The 20,667-nt window shown below is 37.3% G+C and overlaps 1 protein-coding gene across 2 annotated transcripts in view; it reads left to right on the top strand.

Moving 5' to 3' along the window:
* The first annotated feature begins 208 nt into the window (after nucleotides 1–208).
* Nucleotides 209–20,667, top strand: part of DSC2 (desmocollin 2) — a 32,729-nt gene continuing 12,270 nt past the window's right edge. For both annotated transcript variants that reach the window (XM_079109325.1, XM_079109326.1), the window contains exons 1-9: nucleotides 209–603; nucleotides 9,165–9,249; nucleotides 10,125–10,324; nucleotides 11,295–11,411; nucleotides 13,330–13,485; nucleotides 14,913–15,057; nucleotides 16,511–16,677; nucleotides 19,785–19,919; nucleotides 20,389–20,574. In XM_079109325.1, coding sequence (XP_078965451.1) covers nucleotides 535–603; nucleotides 9,165–9,249; nucleotides 10,125–10,324; nucleotides 11,295–11,411; nucleotides 13,330–13,485; nucleotides 14,913–15,057; nucleotides 16,511–16,677; nucleotides 19,785–19,919; nucleotides 20,389–20,574 — 1,260 coding nt within the window. In that variant the 5' untranslated portion in view covers nucleotides 209–534. The remainder of the gene's footprint in view (nucleotides 604–9,164; nucleotides 9,250–10,124; nucleotides 10,325–11,294; nucleotides 11,412–13,329; nucleotides 13,486–14,912; nucleotides 15,058–16,510; nucleotides 16,678–19,784; nucleotides 19,920–20,388; nucleotides 20,575–20,667) is intronic.

Raw genomic sequence — 20,667 nt, 5'->3', positions numbered from 1 at the left:
GTTTTTGTGGGTCTGTAATTGCCCCCAGGGCAGGGACCTCCGCGGGCCGCGAGGGCAGTGGGCTGGGCGGGGCCGGAGACGGCCAGCGCGCTGGGGAGTGAGTCTTTGTACAGTCAGGGCTTCTGCTGGGCAGGGCCAGCGCTAATCCTGCCAGGCGGACACAGGGCGGGGGAGGGGGGAGATGGGGCATATAGGTGGCGGCCGCTGGTGAGAAACACCTAGCGCAGGTAAAAGGGTGGCGGCGCAAGGGAGTTCCCACCTGTTGAGTTCTTAAAGAAATGAAGACTTAAGAAAATAGCAAGGAGGGGCCGATCGGAGTCTTTGGACGCGCCTGGAGCCCCACCCTCGGCCAGAGGAAAAGCCCCTTGGGAGTGAGGCAGGCGCTTCAGAAAAACTAAGAAAAGCACCTCTCCGCGGGCTCAGCCGCTCCGCGTCGCACTCCAGCGCGGGCCCAGCCTGCACCCGCTTCGCCCCGCAGAGCTCTCCCACCCCTGCCTGCGGGTGCCTTGGCCGGCGACCTGCCCCAGCCTCTCCATGGCGGCAGCTGGACCCACACTGTCCCGGAGCGGAGCCCTCTGTCGGCGGCTCCTGCTGACCCTCTCGGTGAGTGCCGCCGGGGCCACCGACTTGGGGAGGACCGTCCAGTCGCCTGGGAAGAAGGGAGAAACTTGGGGAGCTGGGGTTGGCCGGCTAAGCTGGGGTTAAGGGACCTCGTGGTGGTGGCTAAACATGGAGTAGGGGGGTGGGGGGTGGGGAGCAGACAGGAAGAGGAGCGCGACCTGCGCGCCGGGATCCCTGGCGGAGGGAAGGGTGTCTCGGTAGATGTAATCAGCGCGCGCAGATAGAAAGGGAGGCGTGAGCTGCGAACGCCCATCCGAAAGCGTAGCCTCTGGGTGCTCGCCGGGGAGCCGGGTTCGCCAGGGCTGCTCCTCCGCGCCTCTCCCAAGTCCCGGGAGTGCGCATCCCCCCGGCCTCAGGGCCGGCTTCAGGACAGGGACAGGGCAGCCGCAGGGTGGACAGGACTGAAAGCGAGTGTCCTTGGATGGAAGAGGGGACTCCTGGCCTTTCGGGGGATTGATCTTGGTGTGCGTTTAGATGTATGTGGTGATGTTAGGGAGAAGAGAGGCTCGACCCTCTCCTCCTGAACAGTGCCCTACATGGGCACTTGGTGATCCCTTGAGTCGTCTCCATTGTTAGCGTGTGAGGCCTCTGTCCCCTAAATCATTGGCGGAAAAGATGGTCCTGGTCCTGGTCGCTGGTTCCCAGAGGCGTCTGCACCCACCCACTTTACGTTCCCTTGCTTCAACTTTTTAACCACTTTAAAAAGAACAACAAAGGTGACCTCACCGGAGTCAAAGGAGGTGGCCTTATTTGGGACAGGACACTTCCTCCCTCCCAGGCAGAAAAGACCGAAGTTCGCTGGAGAGTTAGAAGTCGCAGGAATCCAAACCGCGGAAGGAACCCCTCGGGGAAATATAGGATCAAAGGTGCCCCAGACTGGGCTTTTCCTGGGTCCCCAGACTGAAAAGGAAAAAGTTAATTCGACGAGGTGTGAAAAAGTGCTTAATATTGCCCTTGCAAGCTGAGCCTTCAGCTTGGGCACAAGTCAACTTTGAAGGACATGGGGAACAATGGTGGAGTGATTCCTTCTGGGAGTGGTGGAATTGAGGGGCGGAAATATTCGGATCACCTCACCTTCTCCTCCGCGCTTATTTCACAGAGGATTTCTAAATTGTTAAATTGTAGGTTTTACTATTATTAGAACGCCTTTGTCAAGACCTAAATGGACTTCAAACCCCTAACCAAAATCCCTAGGGCATTATTAATAATTTAGCATATAGCCGTTAACATTTTACAGTCGAGGAAATGAAAAATAGAATAAATAACGGTCACAAAATATATGGCTGATGACAAAGAGATGATTTTTGGTTTGCTTCTTAATTAAGTTGTCATTTCCTTTTAAACCACAGGTCATTATTCTTTAAAGGATAAGGCATGCTTCAGGCACCACAATAAATAGCATTGCTTTGTGGATATCTACACTCATAGCTTTCTTTGTGTCATCTCAGATCCTTTTTAGAAGAAAGCACAGTATGAGAGAATAAACTGAAATGGAATCCCCCCCCCCCCTTCCTTGATCTCCCCTGATTTCAGAGTTTGATAGACCAAGAGTGAGGCAGAGAGAAATCTGGCCCTGGCTGAACTCCTCATTGTACTTTCAAGTGTGTCCCCAAGTTGTCCTGTGCTCTAGTGCACATCTGTGCAAAGCCCTACCAGCTTCAGGTGGTTGGTGTGGTTGTGAGAAATGTGTACAGGCTAAGTGTGAGATATTAAGTAAGAATGACGTTGAGGGGTGGGGCACCCTTTGCATTGTGTCCTTTCCCATACACCTTAGTAATCCTTCACCATTCCACAAACCAACTTCTCCCCACTCCCTAATATTTATTCACCTCATACATGTCTTAACCACTTGAACTTTCTTATGCTTAAACAACTAATAATGCCTCTCAGAGATCTCTCAGGCCATCAGGGATGTCCCTTGCTAAAATCAAGAGACACTTTCCATTCTTTGTACCATTCCCTTTGTAGATTACATATGTATTTTTTTTTTAAATATTTTTTAGTTGTAGATGGACACAATAGCTTTATTTATTTTATTTTATTTTATATGGTGCTGAGGATTGAACCCAGTGCTTCATTCATACCAGGCAAGTGCTCTACCACTGAGCCCCAGCCCCAGCCCCCTACATATGTATTCTTGAAATTCACTCCACCTTACCCCCTTTTTCTGACTTTTCTGATCACTCAGAATCTGATTCTACATGGTTTTCTTTTTCCACTCTGTGTGTTTGTGTTGAGACATAACATGAGATCTACCCTCTTAACAATGTTTTAAGGGTGCTTAGAATGCAATTTTCATTGTAAGCACAATCTTGTTCAGTAGATCTCTAGAAGTTTTTCATCTTACATAACAGAAACTTTATACCCATTAAGCAACTCTCCATTTCCCCCACACCACAGCACCTGGCAAATGCCCTCCTATTTTCTGCTTCCATGAGTTTGACTACTTTTTCCTCCAATTTTAAATGCTGATTTTTCTTCAGGCTTTAATTTAGGTTCTGTACCTTGAAATTGATACCCTTTCCTAGACCGTTTCATTCACTTCTGTCACTTAAAATATCACACAGATGATATTTAGGATATCAGCCTATCCTAAATCAATATGGCTCGTTTGGATGCCATCACTGAACTATAGGCCTTTATATCTCTCTACCTACTGTGTGTGATGCAGCATTCATTGTCTTCCCAAACAATGTTGCTTCTCTTTTAGGTCCTATGTTTCTATATATGGCACTCCTATATGCCTTTTTCTTCAAGCTGAAGACTGGAAGCTGTTTATTTTTCCTTCTTTACTGTCTCCTTCCCCTAGTTTATTGTTAAGCCTCAATAACTCTGCATTCGAAGATAACTCATGAATCTGTTTACTTGTATTTATCACTTCTGTTGCTAGTTTTTGCTATTACAAATAATGTCGCAGTGAATAAGCTTGGTATATCATTTCACCTGTGAGGTATAACCATAGGATACCAGAAATGGAATTGATAAGGAAAAAAAATACAAATTACTCTATATTTTTGGCAGATATTGTTCTTCCCTCCATAAAATTGTGTGTGGCTAGATGGAAAGCTGTTTTATAATACATGGCATGTCACTAATATGTATGATGTTATTAAATAAGAACAACACTATGTGAGCTCATCAGAAATTTGTTGAAAGACAAAGCAGAATTCATGCTTTATGCAGAACACCATAGAAAACTAGATGAAATGTTTAAATGTAAAATATGATAGCACGTGGCTTATATAAGCAAACACATGAATTCTTATAAATTTGGAGTCAAGCCGGGCATAATGGTGCATGTCTGTAATCCCAGCTACTTAGGAGGCTTTTTCAGGGTGATCCCAAGTTAAGACCAGCCTTAATGACTTAGTGAGATCCTATCTCAAAATGAAAATTAAAGAGGAAAAATTCAAGGGAAAATTAAAGTAGCTCAGTGATAGAGTGTTCCTGAGTTCAATGCCAGTCCTGAAACAAACAAACAAGCTTTGAGTTAAGAAGGCCCATTTATGACTCACTTTAAAAACTGTATTTAAAATTGGGAAAATCGATGATATAAAACACACACACACACATTTTCCATAGCAAAACTACAAACCAAACAAAGCAGAAACACCATAAACCTTTCTGTAAAATTTAAAACGTAATTGATAACATGGAAAAAAAAAAAAAAAAAGATTTGGAGACGGTATTTTAAAAGGTTAGTCTAGTATTGAAGTGGTACACACCTGTAATCCCAGTGGTTTCGGAGACTCTGGGAGAAGGATTGTAAGTTCAAAGCCAGCCTCAGAAATTTATCCAGGCGCTAAGCAATTTAGTGAGACCCTCTTTCAAAATAAAATACAAAAAGGGCTGGGATGTGGCTCAATGGCTACGTACCCCTGGTTTAATCCCTGGTACCCACCCCCGAAAGAAAAAGAGTTTTTATAAATTAAGAAGAAAAGTTCAACATGAACAGGACATGAAATATTTCTATAAGGTATTAAAATATTCCTTGTAATATAAATATGTCTTAATATGAAAAGATCAATGAAAAACTACATTGAAATGTCATTTCACACTTGGTAAATGCCCCAAAATTTGACAATTGTTGTTGGGCATAACAGAAAGATGCTGGACTGTATACAGTCATATCAAATGCATATTGAAATTGTTGTGTCTTTTCCAATTCATGCATCTAATATCTGCCTATTCACATACTGATACTGCATTATTTTAAGTATTGAGACTTTATGGGACCTTTTAATGCCTGTTTGGCTAATATCCTTTCATGGTTCCTCTTTTTCTTAATTTTCCTGTCTAATTTTAATTTTTCCTGTGACATTTTGAATCAACTTTAACTCCAGGAAATATTCTGTTGAGGTTTTGGGTTATTGGGATCATAAAATTTATGATTTAACTTAGTGAGAATTGATGTATTATGTTGTTGATTTTTCCAGTCTGTGATAATGATATGTCTTCCTTTTTTGTGTGTGCAAGTCTACTTTTATGACCTGTGGAAATACTTTCAGGTTTTCTTCAAATGGGTTTTGCAAGTTTCTTGTTAAATTTATTACTTGGCATTCTAACATTATTTTATTGCTTTTGAAAATGACTTATCATGTTGTCTAACTGGTTTTATTTATGGGCGTGGACATTATTTATAGTAATGATGTCTATATTTTCATAGTTATTTCTCTGCCTTAACTGAATTCTGTTATTCTTTATGGTAATTTAATGGTTTATTTCCTGGGGATTTCTAGGTAAATTAGTAGTAAATGCAGAGATTTTTTCCCCCATCTTCCTTTGCAATTCTTATGTTCTTGCTTAATATACCTTCAATGTATTGTGAACCATGTGATCTTGGAAAATCTATTTTGCATGTAAGTTTAGCAGAGTTGCTTCTGGTGCTCTTCCCATTGGTTCTGATATATAAAAGTCATATTGCAGAAGTACTCATTGATTCCTATATTTTGAAGCTTTTGAAAAGATAAGAATGATATTGAATTTGGCCAAGTACCTTTAGCATTTAGGTGGTGACCACATGCCAGGTCATGGCTCCAGGATTCTAGACCAAACAAGTGCTAATGATGTACTCCATTCATGTACAATGAATCAAAATCCAGTCTGTAAAATATTAAAACAAATAATTAAAAAAAGAAAAAGAAATCCTCATAAGGTCCAATTTTCATCCACTTTAGCCTTATAATGAGGGGTTAGCATTTAGGGACCCCAAACTAATGTGGAGAGGGTCTTTTCTTTGGTTATAGGTGGTTTCTCTGTTTTCATTCCTTATCTGTGTAAGTCAGCAAATTAGAATCTAATCATTTCTGGTTGGAATTTGTTTTTGGGTTCCTCTTACTGCTCTGTGTTCTAGCTTTATCATCAGTTTTTGCCTAGTAATTCCTTATTATTTTGTTGGCTTTTTAATGGTTTAGGACACTTAAAATATATGTACTCCAACATTTTTAGTTAGTTTTGGAATGCAGTTTTACCTACTTGGCCTGCATTAGAAATGAAGATTGTTTTCCTCCCATCCATTTTGTACATCACTCATACTTATATTCACATATTAAGCTGCATATGCAATTTATTTGCTTGAAGCAAAACTTTGGTTTCTTCTCAATATTATTTTATTTTATTTTTATTTCTTGGTTTTGGGGCTTTAACCCAGGGTCACTTTACCACCGAACTACATCCCTAGCCCTTTTTGTTTTTTATTTTGAGACAGGATCTCACTAAGTGGCTGAGGGCCTTGCTAAATTGCTGAGAGTGACCTTGAACTTGGGATTCTCCTGTCTCAACCTCCCAAGCTGCTACAATTACAGGCATGTGCCAACAAGCCCATTGCTTTCTTATTATCTTTAGGAATAAAAATCCATATACTTGGTTAACACCATTTAGTAACTCTTCCTCACCTACATCCTGGATTCACTTTAAACTTCTTCCTCTTTCTATTATACGTGCCGGTCATTCTAAGATTCTTTCTCAGGTCTGTTTCATCTTTGGGACTTCCCATTTTGCTGTTCTTGTATTTTGACTTTAAACTCTGTTTGCTCTTACCATAGCTAACTTACTGCCACTCTTCAGGTTACTTAATCTGGCTTTTACCCATGCTAGCCACCATCCCCCCACTTTCCCACAGTGTCCTGTACTTCCCTGACATGGCATTTTCTACTTTATTGAAATTACAAATATATCTTACACTGAGATCCAATGTTTCATGTGGATCATGTTTATAAATATTTGTTGAACATATGAATGAATGGGTGTCTAGGATACCAAATTGTCTTAATCCAGCCATTTTTCACTTTCTCTGTAAGAACCCGGAAACCACTCCGGACTATGAGAACTCACATAAGAGAGTTTATTAAGCAAACAGGCAGAGTGTATCCCTGCAGGGTAAGAGAGAAAATGAGAGGAAAAGAGAGAGAGGGCTCACCTAACAGTGAGCCAGGAGGAGAGAGCATGAAAGCCAGGAGGGGAGAGAGAGAGAGAGACAGAGAAAATGGCCCTGGGAGCCTTTCTGAAGCAGTGGAATTCTACGGGCTAACAGGGAACCAATAACAGAGAAGGATACTTGCAAGCTGACTGATGAACCAATAGCTGGCTAGGATGTTCACAGACTGACAAGCTAGGTTGTAAGTTGGGAGGCGGGGAAATGACTACAGCCTAAAGGGTGGGGGAGCAGCTTTATATTATATTAATCTCCACCTTGATGGCCTTCATCCAGTTCACCACCGTCCATCTTAGAGTCCTGCCATGTCCTCCTAATTGGTCTTTTGGCTTCCACTTTCACCCCTTTGAGGTCTGTTCCCCATATAGTTAGCAGATGTGTGTACCACACTCCACATGCTCTAAACCTGCTGTGGCTTCTTTTTGCACTAGAACAAAATCTGTTTCTTACTATGGCCTTTCAGACCCTACGTGATGTGCCATGATCAACCTTTTGTTTTCTCTGCTCTCTTTCTTCCTCATTCTTCTCTGGCTAAACAGGACTACCAGGAGCTCCTTCTTGCTCCTCTAACACAGCAGGGGAAGTCCCCTTCCAGGGTCTTTGTTCTGGTGTTTACCCCACCTGGAAGACTTCCCCAATTTGGAAGCTGGTTTCCTTCCTCACTTCATTTAGGCCTCTGGTCTTCCCTTTGTCATCTTCTTTCTCTGCTTTATTTGCCTCATAACCTTTATCTTTCTTTGCCTTGGTATTGTGTGACATTTGTATATTTATTTTTTTTGTCTCTTACTAAAGTGTAATCTTTACAAGGAAAAGGACTTTGCTTTGTTCATTGCCTACAGTCTTTGACTTTGATGAGCACCTAGTAAGCACCAATAAATGTATGAATGAATAAAGATGTTTCTGTCAATCACCTTGAACTAGAATCCTCAGAATCGTCTGATTCTGCTGTCCCTCACTCCCTCTCAACTTGCTGCCAGTGGAAATTTTTCTCATCTTCTAATTTCCAGTTCAAATACAGTCTCTTCATTGTGTCCATCCATCTTTAATTTCCAAGTGAAATGCCAACTCTTATCTGATCCTTTATATGTTATGTAAATTGGACAATTAGGTTCCTTAGTATATATTGCAAATAAAAATTTTCATCCAAACTTAGATGGTAATAGTTTATGTTTATGAACTTTGTAAATAACACAGTGTAAATGCCAGTTAGCGGTATTGTGATTTTTGGTCAAATATTTATGCAAAACTATAGAAAAGAAGAATGTAAATCTTTCAGAAACAGCTGTTGTAAAGTTTCAGAGACAACAGAATTAAATTTCTATGTATTCAAATATAGTTTGTACTGGGATAGGTTCATCATAAATCATTAAAAAAATTAAGTAAAACTATTTCTAAAATAACCTTAACTTTCACTTACGAAAGAATGCATCTTCACAATAAGTTCCTATATCAAAGAGTTGCCTTATTTGTGTGGAGTAATAATACATAACACAATAAGCACTCACCAGATTACTCCATGGCATTTTCTTTAAAAACACCAGATTTTTGTTTTGGAGATTTTGGAGATTATGAATTTGGTATCATAGCTGCATGGGTGATTAAAGATTTAATGGGACAATTTGCTGGTTCATTAAATTCATTCTTACTTCCCATTCCTATTTATATCCCTGTGCTGTCTTTAGTATTGTCTTTAGTTTTTAGTACTCTCTCACATAGGTTGTCAAATCCTTACTAGACCCACTAAGTTAGTCAGTGAAGTTACAAGTAAATTTATTTTATAGAATAGGAAACAAAACTTAAGAGGCTACATAATTCTCCTGAGTTTATGTGCTTTGTGAAGGAGGGAGCTAAGACTTTCATTGTTTGATTCTTCCCTTTGATGTAATTTTTTCTGATTTCTTATTCTAGCATGTTTTTAGTTCTCTTTAACTAATTATATAAACTGATTCAAAATTATATAAATTTTATGCAATTATAAATATATTTGTATATCTAATATTTTATCTATGCAATTAAGTGTACAGTACTTCATATATAAATAAAATTTATATAAATAATGTATCCATTAAAAGGATCTTTTTAAGGCACACTCTGGATTTGTGTTTTTTAGATCTTAGCATTTGCCTGTGACGCCTGCAAACAGGTGATACTACATGTTCCTTCTAAATTAGATGCTGAGAAATTTGTTGGCAGAGGTAAGAAACTGCAAAAAATATGTAATTATCCTAATTTGGTATGATCTGTTAAAAGTTAGTGTTATTTTTAGAACCATAACTGTATTAGACAATAGTTTAAACTAATGTGGGCAATTATCATTTGTAATCCATGTGGTGTCATGTCAATGAAAGAATATTAGTCTTTATTTTAAAAATGTGCAATTATTTGAAGATTAAAAAGCTTTAGTTTGAGTAATAAAATAATTTTAATATTTACATTAGATGATGGCTAATGGTATAGGCTCAATATGCTTCTAAGAAATTGAGAAATATATTGAAACTCCTTCTTGAGTTTAAAGATATTGTTTTTGGATTTTCATCTTGAAACATTTTGAAATCTTGTTGCATTTTATTTCCATATATTGTTTTTTTATTCCATTAACTTTTTACATTACTCATTTGTATGAGGACGAGCAAACGAGTGGGAACACAGAATACGATGAGTATTTCACAGTAGATGTAATGATTTCTGTAGTATTTTAATTTAATAACTACCAATTTTAACAAACCAGATTTTGTTAAACTTACTTCAGGTACTCTTATGTGTTCCTCTATAGCTAACTTCAGTTAATAAAAAAAAAACAGTTTTCATTGTTGGCTTAAGCATTCAAACATTGGAGTTCACATGCCTTGGTTTTGGGACAAACAGCTCATTAAGAATATAAAGCGGGCATTGGAAGTGATGGATGTGTTTATGCCCAGTGTAACCACATGATTTCATATGTCCTTTTAAAAATGCTAAATGTTCTAGTGGGAGTGTAAGTTAAGTGGCTCCCGACACAAACATGCATTACTGTTAAAACCATGTATCATTGTGTTTCACCTTATCAACAATGGCTATGTTTATTTTACAGTTAACCTGGAGGAGTGCTTTAAGTCTGCAAATATCATTCACTCAAGTGATCCTGATTTCCAAATTTTAAAAGATGGCTCAGTCTATACAACCAATGCTGTTCTCCTGTCCTCGGAGACAAGAAGTTTTACTATATTACTTTTCAACACAGATAGCCAAGAGGAGAAGGAAATATCTGTCCTTCTAGAGGAAGAAACACAGGTATACCAGAATATATCAATAACGTATAATGATGTCTCATCTTTAGGTTTTATAACATTGCCAGCGAAGAAGTGGAATCAGAAAAATTATGGAATAGTTTGGTTTGAGGAATGAAAACCAGGAAACAACAGTGTTTAAGTGGAAAAAGGCTGTACATGGTAGTTTGTTGGAGGTTTGTTATTCCTTCTTATTTGGGATATGAAAGGAGGAATTGGGATAAACTACAGCTTGAGAATTTGAGATTAGACACAAAGAAGCATTTGAGATTAGACACAAAGAAGCATTTGTTGGTCTTTACTACAGCACGGATTTCCAAAAGCAAATTTTGAAACTCTTTCTCCAGTAAAGAAAAATGTTTTTCCTCATGCATCTTAGCATAACTTGTAGTCTTAGAAAACAGATGGCTGGTTAGAAGGAGGTTTGGATCACATGCATGCATACTGTCTTGTGACACCCCAAATAAACATGTCTTCAATTCAGTATTGACTGTTCCTCACTACAGTAGTTGAGGGGAGTCACCATGTTTCTCTCCTCATTCTGACACAGATCTCTCTGTTGGTGGCTGGCTCTGCTTAGTTGCTGGTGAGTGGAAGATGCTTATGCTACATGTGGAAGGGCACATACTTATTTCCTTTGCATATCCCTCCTCTCCTGTTTTTGCATGGCAGTGTGGCAACAATAAAATTTTTTTAGTTTTGCTTCTAGGCTTCCAGTTCCATCTCTCTTTCTTCCATATTTCCACCAAGTTATTTTCTCAAAAGGATCGTTGTAATAACAACTAGCGGCTATTTTTTTTTTTTTTTCATTCTCTTTATGCAGTGTTGATATTTCTTTTGGTTTTCAAGCACCCCGATGGTCTTATACCTCCCCAGCTAATCCTCATGAGGGAAGATGTGTCTGACTTCTAATGATTGGGAAGAACGTAGTCATTGACTTTATTTGTTGATGTATTCCTGTCTTCTAAATCGAGGTACAAAAAAGACTTTCTAAAGAAAAACCTCTAAGACGTGCCAAGAGAAGATGGGCTCCTATTCCTTGTTCCATGCTAGAGAATTCCTTGGGTCCTTTCCCACTTTTTCTTCAACAGGTACAGTATATTTTCCTTCTGCTGTAAAACTCCATTGTTCCCATCTTAAGACAAAAAATCGACAGTGAACATGCAGATATTCAGGGTATGGGATGTCAGGGTATGGGATGTACCTCTGTGGTGGAACACTTGCCTAGCATATGCAGGACCCTGGGGTCAGTTCCCAGCTACAAAAAATAAAAAGGTATATAAAAGTGATAGTCTATGAATATTGATTGCATGGGTATATGTATGTATGAGTATATGGGTGCAAAAATATATCTTTATACCTGAATATACCTTTTTTGAAGCATTGTAACTTTTATTTTTTTAAAATTTTTAAATTTGTTCCAATTAGTTATATGTAACCGTAGAATGCATTTTGACGCATTGTACACAAATGGAGCACAATTTCTCCTTCCTCTGGCTGTACATGATACAGAGTCCCATGGGTAGTGTAATCATACATGTATATAGGGTAATAATGTTGGTCTTGTTCCACTATTTTTCACATTCCCACCCTCCCCTTGACTCACTCCCCTCTGCCTAATCCAAAGTTTCTTCATTCTTCCCTACCTCCATCCCCCACTATGGATCAGCATCTGCTTATCAGAGAAAACATTCAACCTTTGGTTTTTTGGTTTTAGCTTATTTTACTTAGCATGATATTCTCCAGTTCCATCCATTTATCTGCAAATGCCATCATTTCATTCTACTTTAAGGCTGAGTAATATTCCATTGTGTATGTGTACCACATTTTCTTTATCCATTCATCTCTTGAAGGGCACCTAGGTTGGTTCCATAGCTCAGCTATTGTGAATTGAGCTGCTATAAACCTTGATGTGGTTGCATCACTGTAGGCACACTTTTTTGTAGCTTTAGTTAGGCAAAGGCTAGCTAGCAAACTGTAAAACCCATCTAGCACTTTCAAACACATTTCTTTAATGATTTCTTTTTTTATAATCAACAAAGGAATCACAGAGCCTGGGCATAGCCTAAAAAAATCCCCAAATGTCTTCCATAATAAAGGATGACATGGAGATTCCATGAAGGAGAAAGACATATCTGCCTTTCTGTTGCTTATTGCCAAGACCATGTCTTAAATCACATCAAATCTATATTTTCTATTTCTATTTTCAACATTTAGTGAAGACCCCAGCAGAGCTTCTCACCTTCTTCTGCTATTAGTCAATCTATGACTTGGGTTTTTTTTTTCCTAAGTTCTTGAAATGGTGAGGGAGAATCCTCCTTTTTACCTCACCAACAAATATAATGCAGCTGAGAGGAGAACAAATTAAAGTTGAGAAATAAATTGTTAGGAAATAATTATGTTATTTGTCCCGTGATAATGACAGTCAAGATCTCACAAAAAAAAAATGAAAACAGCTTGGAAGAAATTTTTTATGAGTCAAAGATCAACTATTACCCATACCTGGATATTATTCTATTTTTATTCTCCCTCATATATTTTTTTCACTCAGCCCCTATAATAAGAAGGATAATAATAATAAAACTCAGCAAGGAAATAGTATGCTTTAAACCCAGTTTCTTAACTATTTTGTTGCCTAAAGTAAAAACTCAGTTTTTTTTCTGTTTTAAAAAAACAGCCATGTAATTTTTCATGCTCAAAACATTTTGTTTCCTAATACAGGAAAAAGATTTAAACATTTGATTCACATAGGTGCCATTTAGCCTTTAAAAGATTTCTTCTTCTAGAAAACTAAGATGCTACTGTATCATTTTCTTGTGCCTTTTTCTTAAAATTTCTCAATGATGAGGCTTCTGTATTTTATGGTTGGTTCTTTTTGTTCATCCATAATCATAAATAAAGAGGCCAATATTTATTGTAATAAAAATGAGAATGCGATTATACAAATATAGAGATATAAGTTCTGTGGAAATAAAAACTTGTTCCATGTTTGTGATCTCTACTCTCTAGGTTCAGTCTGACGCAGCGCAAAACTACACCATATACTATTCCATCCGAGGGCCTGGAGTTGACCAAGAACCTCTACATTTATTTTATGTGGAGAGGGATACTGGAAACCTGTATTGTACTCGTCCGGTAGATCGTGAGCAGTATGAATCATTTGAGGTAAATTCTAAAGTTTGTGTATTGTATTAATGGTTCTTAAGCTTGGCCATTGTGTCTCACATTTGTAATTCATTGACCCTTTTCTATTTCTGAATTTGCCATTGATGCTCTGCCCTTATCTGATAGCCCAGCATTGACTTGAATCAAAAAGAATTTTCGTAGGATAAATAAAATTAGACCCTATGAGATTGTTCCTGGGATTTTGGTTTTACTCTTTAGTTTTGCTTTTTGTTTGTTTTTTCAAAAGAAAAAAACGAGTACCATTTTGAGAGCAGTTATTGAGTTGGCAGAAAAGATCTTTGGGCCTCTTTGTAGTGCAGAGATAACACAGGAAGTAAATGAGGTTCAGAAATGACATGAACCTCAGAATCTTTGCGGGGGAGAAAGTTAACCCAGGGGAGCAAGCAAGGAGTGTGGCCAGTGCTTAATGCGGTTCATTCAGTCTTCTTCAGTGTCTGCATCACTTCCTGTGGTGGAATGTGAGTTCACATGGGAACTTGACCTCATGCTGGTTTGATTTCCTGACAGAACCTGGTCATCTTGCTTAACTCCGTTTTTATCATTTTACAGCTATTTTGGATGAGTCAATTATTCATCAGAAGATCACATTAACCTCCTAGACAGACAAGCTTTGAATTAAGTGTGTAGGTTTAAGATTGCTTATGACATGACCTTCTAAGTACTTGTAATGTTCTACTCTTTCTATGATACCTGTTATGAAAAAAATTAGAATTGAAATTCATATTATGGAATCAAAAGAACTGACTATGTTCCATACATAATTAATAGCCATTCATTTGTTCTATTTCTTGAATCTTGCTTTTTAAATTAAAAAAATCGTTAGGAAAGTACTAGTCTAAATATAAACACTGATATGCATAGAGTTTTAATTAGTAGAAAGAAAGATAATATACAGTTAGATCTACCTGAAGAATTTGTAGTCCTGAAGAATTGAAGTTAAGAAAGATCCAGAAAGTTGTAGTAAAATCCTTGCACCTGAAACTCTCAAACGAAACAAAAAAGTCCTCAAGTCTTTTTTTAAAATAATAATAAAAAAGTGATACTCATGAACAACATACAACAATGGCGAGGAAATTAAAATTATCTATGTTACTCTGTTAGACACATTTAAGCATAAAGTGCTCAGCTTCATGGAATTCGCCACCTCTTTTGACATTAAAGTTATGTCCACATTCAAAATCAGTAACAAATGGTGAGACAAACATTGCAGTTCTGAGCAGTCTCCAAATTCAAGTCCAGTCAAGTTTGAACCATACCTTATTTTAGAGGATAATTTGGGGAGCTGAGGGTGTAGCTCAGGGGTAAAGCTCGCATTTAGCATGTACAATGCTCTGGATTTGATCTCCAGCACCATACATGCAAAGAAGATGAATTTCACTCCCCCCCCCCCTTTACTCAATTCACAGATAACTGCCTTTGCAACAACTCCAGATGGGTACACACCAGAATATCCTTTGCCCCTGCTAATCAAAGTAGAGGATGAAAATGATAATGCTCCGATTTTTACAGAAACAACATACACTTTTACGGTTTTTGAAAACTGCAAAGTTGGTGAGTATCTACTTTGATGATAGAGAGCAATTTTAATGTGTTTCAGTTCATGAATTGAGTTTCACTATGGCCCCTGGAAAGCAGCATATCCTGGTGGCAGGGACACTGTGTGGAATTTTACTCTGCCTTCCATTAGTTGTCCTTGGTCAAGCTTCCTAGTTTTGACAAGCCTTAATTTCCTCATCTGTAAAAGGGGTTTTCAGTATGCCAGATTACTATGAAGACTAAATGAAGCATAATGCACATGGAACGCAAATCACAGTGCCTTAGAAACAGGAGTTAATAAAAGTTACCTTATCTTTCTGTAGTAGGAAAAAATAAATGCTTATAAGAGAGCATACTCCAAGAAAGGAGTCTTTGAGCAATTGGAAATAGTCCTAAAGGTATCAACAGGTGTTCTATAATGGTTAAATGAGTGATGATATTTTGGGCATGACTATGAAAGTCATTGAGAATAATACAGATGTTTTCTCAATCTTGTGAAAAACAGTCCATTTTATCTGGAAATCATAATGCAGTCTGTGAGAACTTCTTTAGAAAGACCTAACTGCACCAACAATTTTCAAAGAAACTAGCTCATGTGGTTAAGTATAGGATTGTAAATAAAAAAAGACTAGGGCATAATTAAAGAATTATTTTAGTTTAGAAGTGCAAAAATTGTGAAAGTGTAGCATCGACATTTATAAACTCATACATTAAGTGCAATAAAATGGATTTGATCACCAAATTCCACAATGTTAGAATGCTAGGATTTTTAAAAAATTTATTATAATTAGTTGTGTATGACAATAGAGTGCATTTTGACTCATCATACATAAATGGAGTATAATTTCCAGTTGTACATGTTGTAGATTCACACTGGTCATGTAATACACATAGTAATCATGTACAATTCATTCTACTATCTGTTTTCCCCCTATACCTCCTCCCCTATCTTTACTCCCCTCTGAGTAATCTTAAGTACCTCTATTTTTCCCTAGCCTCTGGCCCCATCACTTATTGTGAATTAGTATCTGTATACCAGAGATATTTTTTTTGGACTGGCTTATTTCACTCAGCATGATATTCTCCAGTTCCATCCATTTACCTCAAATGCTATCATTTCATTGTTGAAGGATGTCTAAGTTGGTTCCTTAATTTGGCTATTGTGAATTGAGCTGCTATAAATATTGATGTGGCCATGTCACTGTAGTATGCTGATTTTAAGTCCTCTGGGTATAAACCAAGGAGTGGGATAGCTGGGTCACATGGTGGTTCCATAGAATGCTAGGAAGTGGTGTTTTATGGGGGGTGTGCAAACTCCTCTACAAAAAAATTATATGTTTACCTTTACCCTAGTGTATAATAAAGTGGTCCACAGCTTTTTTTGAGGTAGGTGAAAAGCAGTGAAGTAAATGAGAATTTGAATGTGCTAAAGCTTTGGAAATTAAATAGAATTTTTTTTAATACGTAGGTTCCACCGTGGGACAGGTGTGTGCAACTGACAAAGACGAGCCCGACACCATGCACACACGCCTGAGATACTCCATCCTGGAGCAGCTGCCGTCCTCGCCCACACTCTTTTCTATGCATCCAGCTACAGGCGTGATCACCACCGTGTCATCTCAGCTCGATAGAGAGGTAACAGAATTATTAACCAGTTAAACTTGATTGCACTGTGGCTATTTCATAGTACAAGTTAATCTTCCCTAATCTGAAAATCCCAAATCTGAAATGTTCTCAATGTTTTGAGAAATGACATGATATCACAAGTGGAAAATTCCACACCTGAACTCACGGGACAGATCATGGTTAAAACACAGGCATAGTAATGTGTGTGCGTAGTAAGCAGGGTACGGTGGCACACACCTGTCATCGCAGTGATTTGGGAGGCTGGGCTAGGAGGAGTGCACATTTGAGGTCAGCCTCAGCAACTTATGAGACCTTGTCTAGAAATAAAAAAAGAAAAAGGGTTGGAGACATAGCTCAGTGGTAGAATGCCCTGGGTTCAATTCCCAGTGCCCTAAACATACAAACTAACTAAACAAAACCAAAACAACAACAAAATCCACATAGGCACAAGCTATGTATAAATGAAATACAAACGAATTTTGGGATTAGATGTGGGCCCCATCACCAAGTTTTCAAATCATGTGTATGCAAATATTCCAAAATCTGAAAAATCTGAAAAACAAAGCACTTCTTATTCCAACTGTTTCAGAAAAGGAACATTCATCCTGTGTCTGGACAGATATCTCTGTAGATGTGCTTTTGAAAAGCATAATGTGAAAAAAATTGGAAACAATAATAATAATATAGTATCATTATCATATATTATAATATTTATTATTATTATTATTATTATTATTATTATTATTATTATTATTATTATTACAATGCTGAGAATTGAAGCTAGGGCCTCCTGCAGCCAGGAAAGAGCTCTACCATTGAGCTATCCTTCTAGACCTAGGAACATTGCTATTTTAAGTAAGTTAATCTTCCAGGGTGCTAATTTTTTAACCACTAATTTATTCTTTCCTGAATTTACTGTTTCATGAACCAAAGTTTCTAATTAAAAAATACAGCATTAAAGACAGGAAGTGTCAAGTATGAGAAGTAAACCGTTTGGTGACCTGCAGAAATTTGTTGTTTACAGAGAGAGACATTCTTCTCTCTCATGGCTCTTCATCAGTCTCAACTATCCCTTCCCCTTATATAGATGAAGTCTTTATCTCTCCAACCTTAGGTTTCTATGTTCAACTGACTGCTACAAATCCTTATTTTGATGTTTCAGAGGTACTTAGATAGGTATCTAAAATTTAGCTCATCTCCTAAACATGCTCTCCCATATTTTTTAGCAAAAAAAAAAAAAATGATATTAATGAATCACCTGTTCATAATATTTTCTGTTGTTGCCTTAGAGTCCTATTCTCAAAGTTATATTCGATTTCTACTTTTATTCTCTCAATCAGATCACTTTCCAAAGCATGTTGATATTACCTCTGAGATTATTTCACTTTTATATTGTCTGTTTCCACTGTACCTACCCTAGTTTAATCATTCATTTACTTTTTCAATTGGTACTTCTCCACCAAACATTATGCTTCTGAATTTTTATAGAGGTTTGTCTTTTGTACTAATTTATATTCCTTAATCTTAAAACATAGTAATGTGATTATTTGGTATTTCTTTGATTCTTGAAACTTCCTGTAGGTTCATTTCCTCTGTTTTCTTATCCCCTCATGAATGAGAGCAGTAATCTTCAAACTTTTTGGTCTCAGGGCCCATTTATATTCATAAGCATTGTTGAAAATGCTGGAGATCTTTTATTTATGTGGGTTATATTTATTGCTATTTACTCCATTAATACTAAAAGCCAAGGATAGTTTAAAATATGTGTTATTTTACTTATTTAAAGTAACAACAAAAGTACTACATGTTAGCTGGGCATAGTGATGTATGCCTGTAATCCCAGCAGCTCAGGAGGCTGGATAGGAAGCTTGTGAATTCAAAGCCAGCCTCAGAAAAGCAAGGTACTAAGCAACTCAGTGAGACCCTGTCTCGAAATAAAACACAAAATAGGGCTGGGGATGTGGTTCAGGGGTCGAGTGCCCCTGAGTTCAATCCCCAGTACCCACCCTCACCCCCCGAAACAGTACTACATGTTAGCACAGATAAAATTTGTATAAAAATAAATAAATTTTCCAAAAAATAAATAATTCAGTGAAAAGAGTGGCATCGTTATGCACTTTACAAAATCTCTTTACTATCTGGCTTCATGTAAGAGGTGGATTCTCATATCTCCTGTTTTCTCTCTGTCGTAATAGATAGTTTCAGCTGAAGCGTGTAAAGAACATTTGACATGGTATGAAGTGAGAAAACAGAGTAGCATTTCAATAGTAGTTGCAAATAATTGTGTCTATTCTGTGATATTGTATCAAAACTTAGCAAGTGGTAGTTTCCTAAACATTTTTCACAATATGGACTCTGAAGACTTATCAGTGAACTTTGGTACTTTGTTCCAGTAAAATCCATTGATCTGTTTTGTACTATGAATGGATATTTCACTGTTTTGTGATATTTACTTTCACTGTCATTTGGAAAACATTGCTTCCATGAATTATATGTATATATTCCAAATGTGATGTATTTTATTAAACAATATTTAAGAAATAACCTCTTGATTTCCATTCATATCTCAATGGTTGATACAAATTCTCCAAAGTTCTCACTTTTGCTTGAAAACTATAATTTAATATTTGCAAACAATAATTATTTGTTAAGTGATTTGACAAAATGTCTTCCATATACTCTAGTCTGAATAACCACAGGTATTTTTCATGAAAAAATAAATAGTGTTCTTTGGGGGAAAAAAATCCCCAAAGCGATTTTAATAAATCACAATGGCTGGTTCAGCTTGCAAATCAAACAATCGCATAAGTATTTTACTTTATTTATTTAGTTTTTTGGGGTATTGAGAATGGAACTCAGGGACACTTGACCACTGAACCACATCCCTGGCTCTATTTTGTATTTTATTTCATATTAAATTAGATGAAATTACTCAATTTTCACAAACTGATTAAAAATTACTGTTGTGAGGAAGTTTCTTTTTAAGTACATGAGCACCATTAGATTTAATAGTGTTCTTTGAATTATTAATGAATGGAAATGATAGAATATAAACTAAGATTTCATTTATAATATTGTTATTTTACCCCATAATTAAGTTCTTTCTTTGTTTTCAGTTACTTGACAAATACCAGTTGAAAATAAAAGTGCAGGACATGGATGGTCAATATTTTGGTTTGCACACAACTGCAACTTGTATCATTAATATTGGAGATGTGAATGACAACTTGCCAACATTTTCTCCTACTTCTGTAAGTGTATGGTATTTATACAAGAAAATATATAATGGAGTTGTTAAATATCTATGCCTCATGAGTTCAAATGAAGTACCACAATGACATACTATTTTGGTGTTAGAGTTTTAAATTATGTCAACATGGTACTTTAGAAATTGGAAGAACAGGATGTGAAGGTGATCTGGCTGTGACATTTGTCAACCCACTGATTGACTCATATGGCTACCTAGGCAGATGTTGCCTTCTCCCTGACCATGTGCATCCGTCCTGAAGGTGCTGTGCACTTGGTTGAAGAGGATGACCTTTTCTGAGAGAGGAGAAGGAGGAGGACCAGTCTTGGGTCAAGGTGTAGGACTTGTGCTCTCTGATAGAACCTCCAAAATAGCTCTCAAGAAACTGGAAGAACAGCGCTTACTTCACATGGTGGTTTATTTTTCTGAGGGCTAAGTACTGAAATATTTTTGTTTCTTTTCATTATTTTCAGTATGTGACATCAGTGGAAGAAAACACAATTGATGTGGAAATCTTACGTGTTACCATTGAGGATAAGGATTTAATTAATACTCCTAATTGGAGAGCTAATTATACCATTTTAAAGGGCAATGAAAATGGAAATTTTAAAATTGTAACAGATCCCAGAACCAATGAAGGAGTTCTGTGTGTAGTTAAGGTAAGAATAAGTTAGTTAATCTGTTATTTGTAATTTATAATATTATGGAATAGCATATTGGGGTTTAATAGGAACAAAGAAATTCTGGTAGAT

This window comes from Sciurus vulgaris (assembly GCF_902686455.1).
Source record: "Sciurus vulgaris genome assembly, chromosome: 13".
Taxonomy (NCBI): Eukaryota; Metazoa; Chordata; class Mammalia; order Rodentia; family Sciuridae; genus Sciurus; species Sciurus vulgaris.
This window is presented reverse-complemented; position numbering and strand designations above follow the sequence as displayed.